General features: G+C 53.1%; 2 protein-coding genes across 3 annotated transcripts in view; both read right to left on the bottom strand.

Annotated features, from left to right (window-relative positions):
• The window catches only part of LOC132383997 (copper chaperone for superoxide dismutase-like), a 39234-nt gene extending 26065 nt beyond the window's left edge, over positions 1-13169 (bottom strand). The window contains exons 1-4 of one of the 2 annotated variants that reach the window (XM_059955252.1): positions 13093-13169; positions 8352-8424; positions 5366-5503; positions 3939-4116 (exon numbers count right to left, since the gene is read on the bottom strand). In XM_059955252.1, coding sequence (XP_059811235.1) covers positions 3939-4116; positions 5366-5503; positions 8352-8424; positions 13093-13155 — 452 coding nt within the window. In that variant the 5' untranslated portion in view covers positions 13156-13169. The other variant, XM_059955253.1, reaches the window with a different exon arrangement.
• The window catches only part of LOC132383995 (RNA-binding protein 4-like), a 29718-nt gene continuing 21483 nt past the window's right edge, over positions 5489-13723 (bottom strand). The window contains exons 3-4 of the transcript XR_009508818.1: positions 8352-8424; positions 5489-5503 (exon numbers count right to left, since the gene is read on the bottom strand). The gene's annotated coding sequence lies outside the window, so the exon portion shown is untranslated. The remainder of the gene's footprint in view (positions 5504-8351; positions 8425-13723) is intronic.

Genomic DNA, 13723 nt, shown 5'->3' with positions numbered 1-13723 from the left:
CAGGTCGCAGGAAACCACAGCAAGCGGTGAACAAAGCGCAGAACATCACAAACAGCCCTCCAGGGACTCCATCGGCACTTCTGGCTGCCAGGGGAAAGCAGTCGACATGATCAGGGACCTCTCACAGCCTGGTGGTCCTTTATTCTCTCCACTACCATCGGGCAAAAGACATAATGGGCCAGCAGGCTCGAGGTCAGCCTTTAATGGAACTGATACTGGTTTATCATTGTTCTTAAGGCTATATTGTTACTAAGATGCAGTGCAAAGCTTGTCTTGCATACACACAGATCAAACCAATGCACAGTACACTGATCGAGAACAGAATGCAGAATGTGGAAAATCCTACAAAAGGTAGTGGATTCGGCCCAGTCCATCACAGGTAAAGCTCTCCCCACCATTGAGCACATCTACATGAAACACTGTCGTAGGAAAGCAGCGTCCATCATCAGGGACCTCCACCACCCAGGCCGTGCTCTCTTCTCACTGCTGCCATCAGGTAGAAGGTACAGGAGCCTCAGGACTCGCACCACCAGGTTCAGGAACAGTTACCACCCCTCAACCATCAGGTAGAAGGTACAGGAGCCTCAGGACTCGCACCACCAGGTTCAGGGACAGTTACCACCCCTCAACCATCAGGTAGAAGGTACAGGAGCCTCGGGACTCGCACCACCAGGTTCAGGGACAGTTACCACCCCTCAACCATCAGGAAGGAGGTACAGGAGCCTCAGGACTCGCACCACCAAGTTCAGGAACAGTTACTACCCCTCAACCATCAGGTAGAAGGTACAGGAGCCTCAGGACTCGCACCACCAGGTTCAGGAACAGTTACCACCCCTCAACCATCAGGTAGAAGGTACAGGAGCCTCAGGACTCGCACCACCAGGTTCAGGAACAGTTACCACCCCTCAACCATCAGGTAGAAGGTACAGGAGCCTCAGGACTCGCACCACCAGGTTCAGGAACAGTTACCACCCCTCAACCATCAGGTAGAAGGTACAGGAGCCTCAGGACTTGCACCACCAGGTTCAGGAACAGTTACTACCCCTCAACCATCAGGAAGGAGGTACAGGAGCCTCAGGACTCACACCACCAGGTTCAGGAACAGTTACCACCCCTCAACCATCAGGTGGAAGGTACAGGAGCCTCAGGACTTGCACCACCAGGTTCAGGAACAGTTACTACCCCTCAACCATCAGGTAGAAGGTACAGGAGCCTCAGGACTCGCACCACCAGGTTCAGGAACAGTTACCACCCCTCAACCATCAGGTAGAAGGTACAGGAGCCTCAGGACTCGCACCACCAGGTTCAGGGACAGTTACCACCCCTCAACCATCAGGTAGAAGGTACAGGAGCCTCGGGACTCGCACCACCAGGTTCAGGGACAGTTACCACCCCTCAACCATCAGGAAGGAGGTACAGGAGCCTCAGGACTCGCACCACCAAGTTCAGGAACAGTTACTACCCCTCAACCATCAGGTAGAAGGTACAGGAGCCTCAGGACTCGCACCACCAGGTTCAGGAACAGTTACCACCCCTCAACCATCAGGTAGAAGGTACAGGAGCCTCAGGACTCGCACCACCAGGTTCAGGAACAGTTACCACCCCTCAACCATCAGGTAGAAGGTACAGGAGCCTCAGGACTCGCACCACCAGGTTCAGGAACAGTTACCACCCCTCAACCATCAGGTAGAAGGTACAGGAGCCTCAGGACTTGCACCACCAGGTTCAGGAACAGTTACTACCCCTCAACCATCAGGAAGGAGGTACAGGAGCCTCAGGACTCACACCACCAGGTTCAGGAACAGTTACCACCCCTCAACCATCAGGTGGAAGGTACAGGAGCCTCAGGACTTGCACCACCAGGTTCAGGAACAGTTACTACCCCTCAACCATCAGGAAGGAGGTACAGGAGCCTCAGGACTCGCACCACCAGGTTCAGGAACAGTTACCACCCCTCAACCATCAGGTAGAAGGTACAGGAGCCTCAGGACTCGCACCACCAGGTTCAGGAACAGTTACCACCCCTCAACCATCAGGTAGAAGGTACAGGAGCCTCAGGACTCGCACCACCAGGTTCAGGAACAGTTACCACCCCTCAACCATCAGGTAGAAGGTACAGGAGCCTCAGGACTTGCACCACCAGGTTCAGGAACAGTTACTATCCCTCAACCATCAGAAAGGAGGTACAGGAGCTTCAGGACTCGCACCACCAGGTTCAGGAACAGTTACCACCCCTCAACCATCAGGTAGAAGGTACAGGAGCCTCAGGACTCGCACCACCAGGTTCAGGAACAGTTACCACCCCTCAACCATCAGGTAGAAGGTACAGGAGCCTCAGGACTTGCACCACCAGGTTCAGGAACAGTTACTACCTCTCAACCATCAGGAAGGAGGTACAGGAGCCTCAGGACTCGCACCACCAGGTTCAGGAACAGTTACCACCCCTCAACCATCAGGTAGAAGGTACAGGAGCCACAGGACTCACACCACCAGGTTCAGGAACAGTTACCACCCCTCAACCATCAGGAAGGAGGTACAGGAGCCTCAGGACTCACACCACCAGGTTCAGGAACAGTTACTACCCCTCAACCATCAGGTAGAAGGTACAGGAGCCTCAGGACTCGCACCACCAGGTTCAGGAACAGTTACTACCCCTCAACCATCAGGTAGAAGGTACAGGAGCCTCAGGACTCGCACCACCAGGTTCAGGAACAGTTACTACCCCTCAACCATCAGGTAGAAGGTACAGGAGCCTCAGGACTCGCACCACCAGGTTCAGGGACAGTTACCACCCCTCAGCCATCAGGAAGGAGGTGCAGGAGCCTCAGGACTTGCACCACCAGGTTCAGGGACAGTTACCACCCCTCAGCCATCAGGAAGGAGGTGCAGGAGCCTCAGGACTTGCACCACCAGGTAGGGGGAATTCCTGCTCTAGAAAATACAGAATATAGTATGCTTACCAGCAAATTTGCTTAACAATTTCACATCCATAGACATAAACGCCACATGAAGCAAAGGAAAATTAATGAGGCTCCCGAATTGAAAACTTTCATGGCTCTTTCAGTTTGCCTGCCTGCCTGCACTTTCAGCACTATATTCTGAATTCTGTTCACTGCTCCCAGGCTGTCTTGCATCGAGGGCATCGACGGCAGCGTGCAGAGCAACCGCGGGTAACTGTCTTGGACATTTCCCTTGCGATGGCGAGACCCTGTTGGATATTGATCGTTTTAAGATGCTGCAGGTTGCTTCCCTTCATCACCGGTGAGACAGGCGGCTGGGGAGCCGCGTGGCCTTGGCTGCAGCGAGAGCCAGGCCTCAAGCCGCGGGCTTGCCTGCTGCTGCGGTCCAGGTGAGGAGCCGCCGGAGGCTGTCCGTGCTCGGCTGGGGGCTGGCGTCTCCCAGCGGTGCTGCCCCCAGTGTCCAACCAGTGGAATGACAAGCTGGATTGCGAGGGTGTGTTGGTCGACGGACACCCAGGAACTGCACCATCAATTTAAGGCACTGTTGGTACATCTGACAATAATAAGTCAATCTGCAGTCTGACGGGCGAGACCAAGCAGCATTTGTGACCGGGGGGGGGGGGGTTCCTAACCTGAAGGTCCACGGGCTCTTGGTTAATGGCAAGGCACCACTCAACAAAAGAAATTAGGAAACCCTGCTCTACACTCTTAAAAATTCCCACCCCAAAGAGTATGAAAATTCAGGATCAGTCTCCACTGGAAATGGATATAAGTCGCGAGAGAGCTCGTCCTTGTGACTCGAGTCTTTCATCCATTCAACAGGCGGGCTCAAAGAGAAAGGACAAGGGAGAGGTAGTAATTTATGGCACCGCTGGAGGCAAGCACACATCCGCAGGGACTGCGAGTGCATCCAGTCAGAAGGTCAGCCATTGTAACTGCAAAGTCAGGGGAGGGCAGCAGGATATTGAGACTCGTTACCTGAGGCAGGGGTTGCTGAGATCTCCAAACTCATTGACGTGTAGCCCGTGCAGACCGGGGCTCAGGCCGTCCACAGTACCCTCGATAACGCACTGATCCTCGGTCAGCTGCAGGAATCGCACCACCCCACTGATGGGCCCCTCCGGTCCCAGCATTGCCACCGCGGCGCCGAGGTCCCCTATGGTCAAACAGCACGGGTCAGACACAGAGCGAATCTCCCTCCACACCGTCCCATCACACACTCCGGGGTCAGACACAGAGTGAAGCTCCCTCTGCACCGTCCCATCACACACTCCTGGGGTCAGACACTGAGTGAATCTCCCTCCGCACCGTCCCATCACACACTCCCGGGGTCAGACACAGAGTGAAGCTCCCTCCACACCGTCCCATCACACAGTCCTGTGGTCAGACACAGAGTGAATCTCCCTCCACGCCGTCCCATCACACACTCCCGGGGTCAGACACAGTGAAGCTCCCTCCACACCATCCCATCACACACTCCTGGGGTCAGACACAGAGTGAAGCTCCCTCCACACCGTCCCAGAACCCACTCCCGGGGTCAGACACAGAGTGAAACTCCCTCCACACCGTCCCATCACACACTCCCGGGGTCAGACACAGAATGAATCTCCCTCCACACCGTCCCATCACACACTCCCAGGGTCAGACACAGAGTGAATCTCCCTCCACACCGTCCCATCACACAGTCCTGTGGTCAGACACAGAGTGAATCTCCCTCCACGCCGTCCCATCACACACTCCCGGGGTCAGACACAGTGAAGCTCCCTCCACACCATCCCATCACACACTCCTGGGGTCAGACACAGAGTGAAGCTCCCTCCACACCGTCCCAGAACCCACTCCCGGGGTCAGACACAGAGTGAAACTCCCTCCACACCGTCCCATCACACACTCCCGGGGTCAGACACAGAATGAATCTCCCTCCACACCGTCCCATCACACACTCCCAGGGTCAGACACAGAGTGAATCTCCCTCCACACCGTCCCATCACACACACCCGGGGTCAGTCACAGAGTGAAGCTCCCTCCACACCGTCCCATCACACACTCCCGGGGTCAGACACAGAGTGAAGCTCCCTCCACACCGTCCCATCACACACTCCCGGGGTCAGACACAGAGTGAAGCTCCCTCCACACCGTCCCATCACACACTCCCGGGGTCAGACACAGAGTGAAACTCCCTCCACACCGTCCCATCACACACTCCCGGGGTCAGACACAGAGTGAATCTCCCTCCTCACCGTCCCATCACACACTCCCAGGGTCAGACACAGAGTGAAGCTCCCTCCACACCGTCCCATCACACACTCCCAGGGTCAGACACAGAGCGAATCTCTCTCCACACCGTCCCACACACACTCAGGGCAGGGGAATCGCAGACACTCAATATTACTGCTGGTACATACGGAGGGCGTTGCTGCCCATTCCTTTCAGCACAGCTCTCCTGCCCGTGCTCTCGATGAGCGCCTGAACCTCTCCGGAGGTCAGCGTGGTGTCGATGAGGACCTGCTCCTCGCTGAGGCTGATCTGTACCGAATGGATCCCTGCAGAGATTCGGAGACGTCAGCTGCCAGAGGGAATGGGGGCTTTCGGGATCTGCCCCCTTGCCCACCGTCCTGACAACAGAGACTCACAATCGGCCTGTGAGCTGTGCAAACTGCATATTCAAATCAGGCCCCTCGGCCCCTCGTGACCCTCCTACCCTTCAATACGATCCGGGTGATTTGGTACTCTCCCGCCCACCTTTCACGTGCGTGTCACACGTACATCGAAACATGCAAGTGTGCCACTCGCGTCAGTAACCGTCACGGTGTGGGGACGTGCTGGGGACAGTCTGCAAGTGTCGCTAGGGTTCCCGCACCAGCGCGGCATCCACCGACCAACCTTAACCTGTGCGTTGGCGGACTGTGGGAGGAAATCGGCCACCGGCAGAACGTACAGACTCCTTGCAGGCAGCGGTGGGATTTGAAGCTCGAATCCTGGCGCTGTAAGCATCACGCTATCCGCGACACTCCCCTGCTTTGTATACCTACCCTGAACTTTCTCTGTAACCACAAAACTAAATACTGTCTGTCCAGTAGTGGAGGAACTTTATACCATAGCAACATAGAAAATAGGTGCAGGAGTAGGCCATTCGGCCCTTCGAACCTGCCACGCCATTCAGTATGATCAGGGCTGATTATCCAACTCAAAACCCTGTACCTGCTTTCTCTCCATACCCCCTGATCCCTTTAGCCACATGGGCCATATCTAATTCCCTCTTAAATATAGCCAATGAACCGGCCTCAACTGTTTCCTGTGGCAGAGAATTCCACAGATTCACCACTCTCTGTGTGAAGAAGTTTTTCCTCATCTCGGACCTAAAAGGCTTCCCCTTTATCCTTAAACTGTAACCCCTCGTTCTGGACTTCCCCAACAGCAGAAACAATCTTCCTGCATCTAGCCTGTCCAATCCCTTTAGAATTTTATACGTTTCAATAAGATCCCCCCTCAATCTTCTAAATTCCAGTGAGTATAAGCCTAGTAGATCCAGTCTTTCTTCATATGAAAGTCCTGCCATCCCAGGAATCAATCTGGTGAACCTCCTCTGTACTCCCTCCATGGCAAGAATGTCTTCCCTCAGATTAGGGGACCAAAACTGCACACAATACTCTAGGTGCGGTCTCACCAAGGCCTTGTACAACTGCAGTAGAACCTCCCTGCTCCTGTACTCGAATCCTCTTGCTATGAATGCCAACATACCATTTGCCTTTTTCACCGCCTGCTGTACCTGCATGCCCACCTTCAATGACTGGTGTACGGGTCCAGATGTCATTCTTGCTTCCTCTAGTCTTTCGTGAGTCCTCTTTATAACTTGGAGCCGACCCCCATTATCTTTTAGACAATAGACAGTAGGTGCAGAAGTAGACCATTCGGCCCTTCGAGCCTGCACCGCCACTCTGAGATCATGGCTGATCATCTACTATCAATACCCAGTTCCTGCTTTGTCCCCATATCCCTTGATTCCCCTATCCATCAGACACCTATCTAGCTCCTTCTTGAAAGCATCCAGAGAATTGGCCTCCACTACCTTCCGAGGCAGTGCATTCCAGACCCCCACAACTCTCTGGGAGAAGAAGTTTTTCCTTAACTGTGTCCTAAATGACCTACCCCTTATTCTCAAACCATGCCCTCTGGTTCTGGACTCCCCCAGCATCTGGAACATGTTTCCTGCCTCTATCTTGTCCAATCCCTTAATAATCTTATATGTTGCAATCAGATCCCCTCTCAATCTCTCATTCACAGAGAATGGTGCAGAAAAACGGAATGCCTGGTATAAAATTCTAGCTCGGATTACCAATGACGGGTTGGGGTCCTGTCTCCCTGAGGGGCGGAGCAAAGTTATGACGGCGGTAAACAGTGACCCCTTTGCTTGCGACTTTGGAAAAAGCTCTGATTCCATCTTTGATATCTCTTTCTCAAGGTTCTTTTGAAGACCCCGACCCGGTCTCACACGCTGGCCTCGGTTCTTTGCGGGAATGGGAACCGCACTCGGGGCCTCGCGACCAGCGGCTTTCTGACAGCCCAAGGACGCGGCTCGGAAGACGAGCACGCCTTCGAGGTGACAGATTTTTGCGGCTCTGGAGACGTAGCCCTGACTGAGGCATCGCGGGAGAACAAGGAACGTCGGGAGCAGCGGGTTAGATGCCGGGGGTCGTACGTCCGGTGAGCTGCACCCTTCAGGTGCCGACTCTCTGGCCGCAGAGCTCGGAAACAGCAACGCAACAGACTTTTAACGCCGTAAATCAGCAAGTTGTTTGTTATGTCTCCCTTCTCGCTGTGAAACGGGGACACCTCTTTCTCCCTTATTAGGGAGAGAGAGAGAGCCTGTGGTCTGTCAATACCGGGTGAACGAGTCGTATTTGGGGTCTGTGTCTTTACTGATGCTTTGCTGCAGGCTCGAGTGCTCGGTGGAGGTTGTTGATGCTTTTTTGCTGGTGGGGGGTCTTTGCTTTGTTGCTGCTTGTGTGTGGGAGGGGGAGCTGAGGGGCGTTGGGGTTCTAATATTTAACTGTCATTCATTCTTTGGGGCATTGTTCGTGAAGAAGAATTTCAGGATGTGTATTGTATACACTTTTCTTGCATTAAATGCACCTATTGAGCCTTCTTGTGATTGTCTGATTTTAAGGATCTTCCCCTCTTACCGAAGGCTCTCTTGCCAGCGGAAACAGTCTCCCCCTCTACAACCCCTGCGTTGGCCCGTAGCCTTCGCCGCCCGGCTCTGCACAAGCCCAGTTGGCTCGGAGTCGCCTGGGGGACGAGCAGCTAGGCCCCAAGTCGGGCACGACCCTGCGCGGTGGGTGGGTGTCGGCTGGGTTGGGTGGTTGGTGGGAGGTGGGGTGGGATGCTCACCGTCAACTCCAACCAGCGCGTTGTTGACAGCGTTGGCGCAGCTCTCACAGGTCATCTGCACCGCAAATTCCAGCTGCAAACAAGAAGAAATTGCATTGATGTGGCACCGTGTGGCTTAAGTTGGGGTTGACGATCGCGTTGCCGTTCTTTTTTTGTGCTGGGGGGGGGGGGGGGGTTCCTTCTGAACTGATTTCCATCGCTTTACGTTTCGTGGCTGCCTGGAGAAGATGAATCCCGGAGTTGTACACTACATACATAGTTTGATAATAAATCTTCGTACCTTTGAAGGAAGGTGAGAGAGGGTGGCGGAGAATCCCAGAGCTCTGGGCCAGAATGGGCGGTCAGGAGACTGGAACTGGGGATGTGGGGGGTGGGGGGAGCAGACAGCAGAGTTACAAGGTAGAAAAAAAGACCATTTGGTACCTCGTGTCTGTGCTGTCCTTGTTAAAGTCATGGGATTTACCGGCATGTGGCCTGTTAGCCAAAAGAGTTTTTAAATCATTTCTTAATACTTAAATGTTGTAAGCCTTTGCCTCTACCAGCTTCTCAGGCATCCTGAGTGAAAACAGAATCTTCTACAGATCTCCGTTAAACCTCCTCTTCACCATAACCCGTTGCACACAGACATAGAAGGACTCTTCACTACTGTTCCTGTCATAGCTAAGTGTGCAATTTCAAATTCCTAGGGGTCCCCTGGTCCCAACATATCAATGCAGCGACAACAAAGGCACGACAGCGGCTCCATTTCATTCAGAGTTTGAGGAGACGCGGCATGTCGCCAAAGACACTCAAATTTCCACAGATGTACTGACGGGCTGCATCACCGTCTGGTATGGAGGGGGACAGAGGTGGGGTTAGCGTTAGGCTGCAAAATAAGCTGCAGAGAGTTGTAAACTCAGTCAGCCCCATCGTGGGCACCGGCCTCCGTCGTATCCAGGACGTCTTCAAGGAGCGGTGCCTCAGAAAGGCAGCGACCTCCATCACCCAGGACATGCCCTCGTCTCATGGCTATCATCGGGGAGGAGGTACAGGAGCCCGAAGGCACACACTCAATGATTCAGGAACAGCTTCTTCCCCTCTGCCATCAGGGAGGGGGTACAGGAGCCTGAAGGCACACACTCAACGATTCAGGAACAGCTTCTTCCCCTCTGCCATCAGGGAGGGGGTACAGGAGCCTGAAGGCACACACTCAGCGATTCAGGAACAGCTTCTTCCCCTCTGCCATCAGGGAGGGGGTACAGGAGCCTGAAGGCACACACTCAGCAATTCAGGAACAGCTTCTTCCCCTCTGCCGTCCGATTTCTGAATGGACACTGAACCCATGAATGCCACCTCACTACTTTTTTTTATTTCTATATCTGCACTATTTACTTAACTATTATATAAAATAGTCCCTCCCCCCAGTTGCCCCTCATAACTAAAATACTCCGGCTTGGCAACATTCCTCTGCATCCTCTCCAGTGCAACTACATCTGCCTTTTCCAAAAGTTTCCTTCTAGGAAGTACTATAGGGCTATAAAAACAAAAACTTCACACCATCTCATATTTTCCCCCAGGTAGTTAATTGGATCAGGTTTTCTAGTTAAACCACCCCCCCCACACACCCTCTGTTACCTCAGTCACTGTACTGAATTATAAACACTTCAAACCACTTTTTATAAAGCTGTTTAGTGTAAATATTTATGCACACTGTATACCACATCCATATTTCTATTATTATTTTGAGATAATTCCCTATTCGTTATAATAGTTGAATGTTTTCGGCGCACGCCAGGCCCTGACCAACACACCAATTCCTTTTTGGCACAGACAAAAATGGCTACAGAGGGCAACTTCCCCCAGCTCATCGCCGAATTCTTCCTATTCTAACATCCCTATTGTCTCTTAACGGGTGTCGGGGGGGGGGGGGGGTCCTGTCGGGATCTTAGATATACAGCATGGTTCTGCATGGCGGTGTGTTACTATTCTTGGAGCTCGCCGATCGGCCACTTTTCGGTACGTCCAGGTCGGGCCCGAGGTCAGCGAGACCGGCCGTCGGAGGGCTCTACCCTCCAGCAATCTCTCTCGCTCGATGGTGAGGGACAATTCGCTGCCAATTCTTGAGTTGGGGAGCTCGAGATAAAAACCAATGCTTCAGACGGACTGTAGTCTCCCCTCTCACTGGAAGCAGCGATATCCGTCTCTCCCTTGTCGGTGAGAGCGAGTGCCTGTGGGATGTCGAGGTGTTGGAGCTTCTGATACACTTGCTGTGGGCATGGTGAGTGGTGGGAATGATGATGCCTTATGCTAGAATAATTTGGGGAAGGGGGAGGGTTGATGTGCGTGGGAGGGCGGCAAGGGGCTTTGAGGGTTCACGCGTCTTTATTCTGCCATTCTCTGGGGCTACTTGGTTCGAGGATGTCTGTGGAGAGTATGAATTCCAGGTTGTATATTGCTCATATTTCCTGATATTAAATGGAAGTGTTGAACGTACATGTATATGGCGAATAAAAATTATCCTTAAGAACTGTAGACAGTACTCCAGCTGTGGTCTAACCAATGTTTTAAACAGCTGTACCGTAAGCCTCAGTTCAGGCTGATGAAGGCAGAACCTTCACCTAGTCTGGCACTGAACATCCCGCATCTTATAACGATGACATAAGATAAAGTTTATTGCTTGGAGCAAAACCACACTTTTGTATTCCTTCTGGGTCCCTCCAACCTGACGGCACAAATTGGATAGGTATATGGACAGGAAAGGAATGGAGGGTTATGGGCGAAGTGCAGGTCAGTGGGACTAGGTGAAAGTAAGCGTTCGGCATGGACTAGAAGGGCTGAGATGGCCTGTTTCCGTGCTGTAACTGTTATATGTTTAAATACCCATTTCTCCTTCTAGTGAACAGATCTCCCCCCACCCTCTACCCATTCCCCACTCTGACCTTCTCACCTGCCTATCACTTACCCCTGGTTCATTTCGGAAGGACAAATTTGAAGGCAGAATATAACATTAATGGTAAGACTCTCGGCAGTGTGGAGGATCAGTGAGATCTTGGGGTCCGAGCCCATAGCTGGACACTCAAAGCTGCTGCACAGGTCGACAGTGTTGTCAAGAAGGCGTATGGTGCGTTGGCCTTCATCAACCTTGGGACTGAGTTCAAGAGCCGAGAGGTAATGTTACAGCTATTCAAGACCTTGGTCATATTGTGTTCAGTTCTGGTCACTGCACTACGGGAAGGATGTGGGTACTATAGAGAGAGTGCAGAGAGATTTCCAAGGATGTTGCCTGGATTGGAGGGAGTACCTTGAGAGAACTCGGCATTTTCTCCTTGGAGCGACGGAGGATGAGAGATGACCTGATAGAGATGTATAAGATAATGAGAGGCATCGACTGTGTGGATACCCAGAGGCATTTTCCCAGGCTAACATGAGGGGGCATAGTTTTAAGGTGCTGGGGAGTAGGTACAAAGGGTAAGTTTTTCACACACAGAGTGGTGGGTGCGTGGAATGCACTGCCAGTGACAGTGGTAGCGGCGGATATAATAGGGTTTTTTAAGAGACTCTTAGATAGGTACGTGGAGCTTAGGATAATAGAGGGCTATGTGCTAGGGAAATTCTAGGTAGCTTCTGGAGTAGGTACAATATTGTGGGCCGAAGGGCCTGTAATGCACTGTAGGGTTCTATGTTTCCTCCTCCTCCTTCCAGTTTTCCTACGGTCCACTCTCCTCTCCTATCAGATTCTTTCCTCTCCAACCCTTGGCCTTTCCTATCTACCCAGCTTCAGTTACCACCTTCCCGCTAGCCTCCTCCCCCTCCCCTTCCTTTCCAGACCCGAAGAAGGGTCTCAGCCCGAAACGTCGACTGTTCACTCCTTTCCATAGACGCTGCCTGCCCTGCTGAGTTCCTCCGGCATTCTGTCTGTGTTGCTAATAGAAAGTATCCTCTCTTGGTGCATCACAGCACAGTTTTTATGGCAAACGAGAGAAAATCTGCAGATGCAACATAGACAAGATGCAGGCGCCCCGGCCCCCTACTACAAGGCTCTCCCCTCCACTCACTGTCTACACTTCTCCCTTCCTCAGTGAAACAGCAAACATAATGAAACACCCCCTCCCCTCCGCTCCCCGCACTGGGCAGCCGGGAGAAAAACCCCACCGCACTAGGCTGAAGGGACATGGTTGAGCGGTGCCCTAGTACAATAAAATGGACTCCCGGCCCCAGTCTTGCTGTTTGTCTACTCTGCACTTTATCTGTAAGGGAAAAACTTTACTCCTCGTTCTGTTACTGTTCTCTCTGGGATGATGAAACTGGTGGCAGGCAGGAGTTGTTTCCTCTCTCTCTGCCGTACGCTGCGGGATGTAGATTTAAAGTGCAGGGGGCGGGGGAAGTGTCAAGGACATTTTCGGCGCTCGTTCTTCTTTTTATTTTCACGGGTGCCTGGAACTTTTTGACGGGGTGAGGGCAAAGATGGGATTCGTTTCGATCGGCACACACAAAGTGCTGTCCGGAAGGGAGTGTTGTAAGGCACACCATGACTAGGCAGAACTTTGTAGTACTCTGCGGCCCCGGAGGAAGGTCACTGCTCCCCCCGGGCTCCGGGGACCGGGGACCGGCGGCCGGGGGTGCGGCCGCTCGCTATCCAGCGGCAGGAGCCTCTCTCCGCCTTACCTTGCACTCCGCGTTACCGCCTGTTGCCATGTTGAACCTCCCTTATGAACCGCCCACCGCTGACCCAGAAGTAATTCCCTTCCACTTGTCCCCATACCCTTTCTGTCCGCTCTCCCGAAGATTGATTTAAGCTGCACGCGTTCCTGCAAAAACAAATCATCTTTTCAGAACCCCCCCCCCCCCAAACGTGCATAAAATTGAAAAGGCGATGCTTCTCAGCATGGCTCTCACTCAGTGTGGCTCTCACTCAGTGTAGTTCTCCCTCAGCATGGCCCTCCCTCAGTGTAGTTCTCCCTCAGCATGGCCCTCCCTCAGTGTGGCTCTCACTCAGTGTAGTTCTCCCTCAGCATGGCCCTCCCTCAGTGTAGTTCTCCCTCAGCATGGCCCTCCCTCAGTGTAGTTCTCCCTCAGCGTGGCTCTCACTCAGTGTGGCTCTCACTCAGTGTAGTTCTCCCTCAGCATGGCCCTCCCTCAGTGTAGTTCTCCCTCAGCATGGCCCTCCCTCAGCGTGGCTCTCACAGTGTAGTTCTCCCTCAGCATGGCCCTCCCTCAGTGTAGTTCTCCCTCAGCGTGGCTCTCACTCAGTGTAGTTCTCCCTCAGCATGGCCCTCCCTCAGCGTGGCTCTCACTCAGTGTAGTTCTCCCTCAGCATGGCCCTCCCTCAGTATTGCCTGTCAGCGTGGCTCTCGGTGTAGTTCTCCCTCAGCATAGCCCTCCCTCAGCTTGGC

The sequence above is a fragment of the Hypanus sabinus genome, chromosome 31 (assembly GCF_030144855.1).
Source record: "Hypanus sabinus isolate sHypSab1 chromosome 31, sHypSab1.hap1, whole genome shotgun sequence".
Taxonomy (NCBI): Eukaryota; Metazoa; Chordata; class Chondrichthyes; order Myliobatiformes; family Dasyatidae; genus Hypanus; species Hypanus sabinus.
This window is presented reverse-complemented; position numbering and strand designations above follow the sequence as displayed.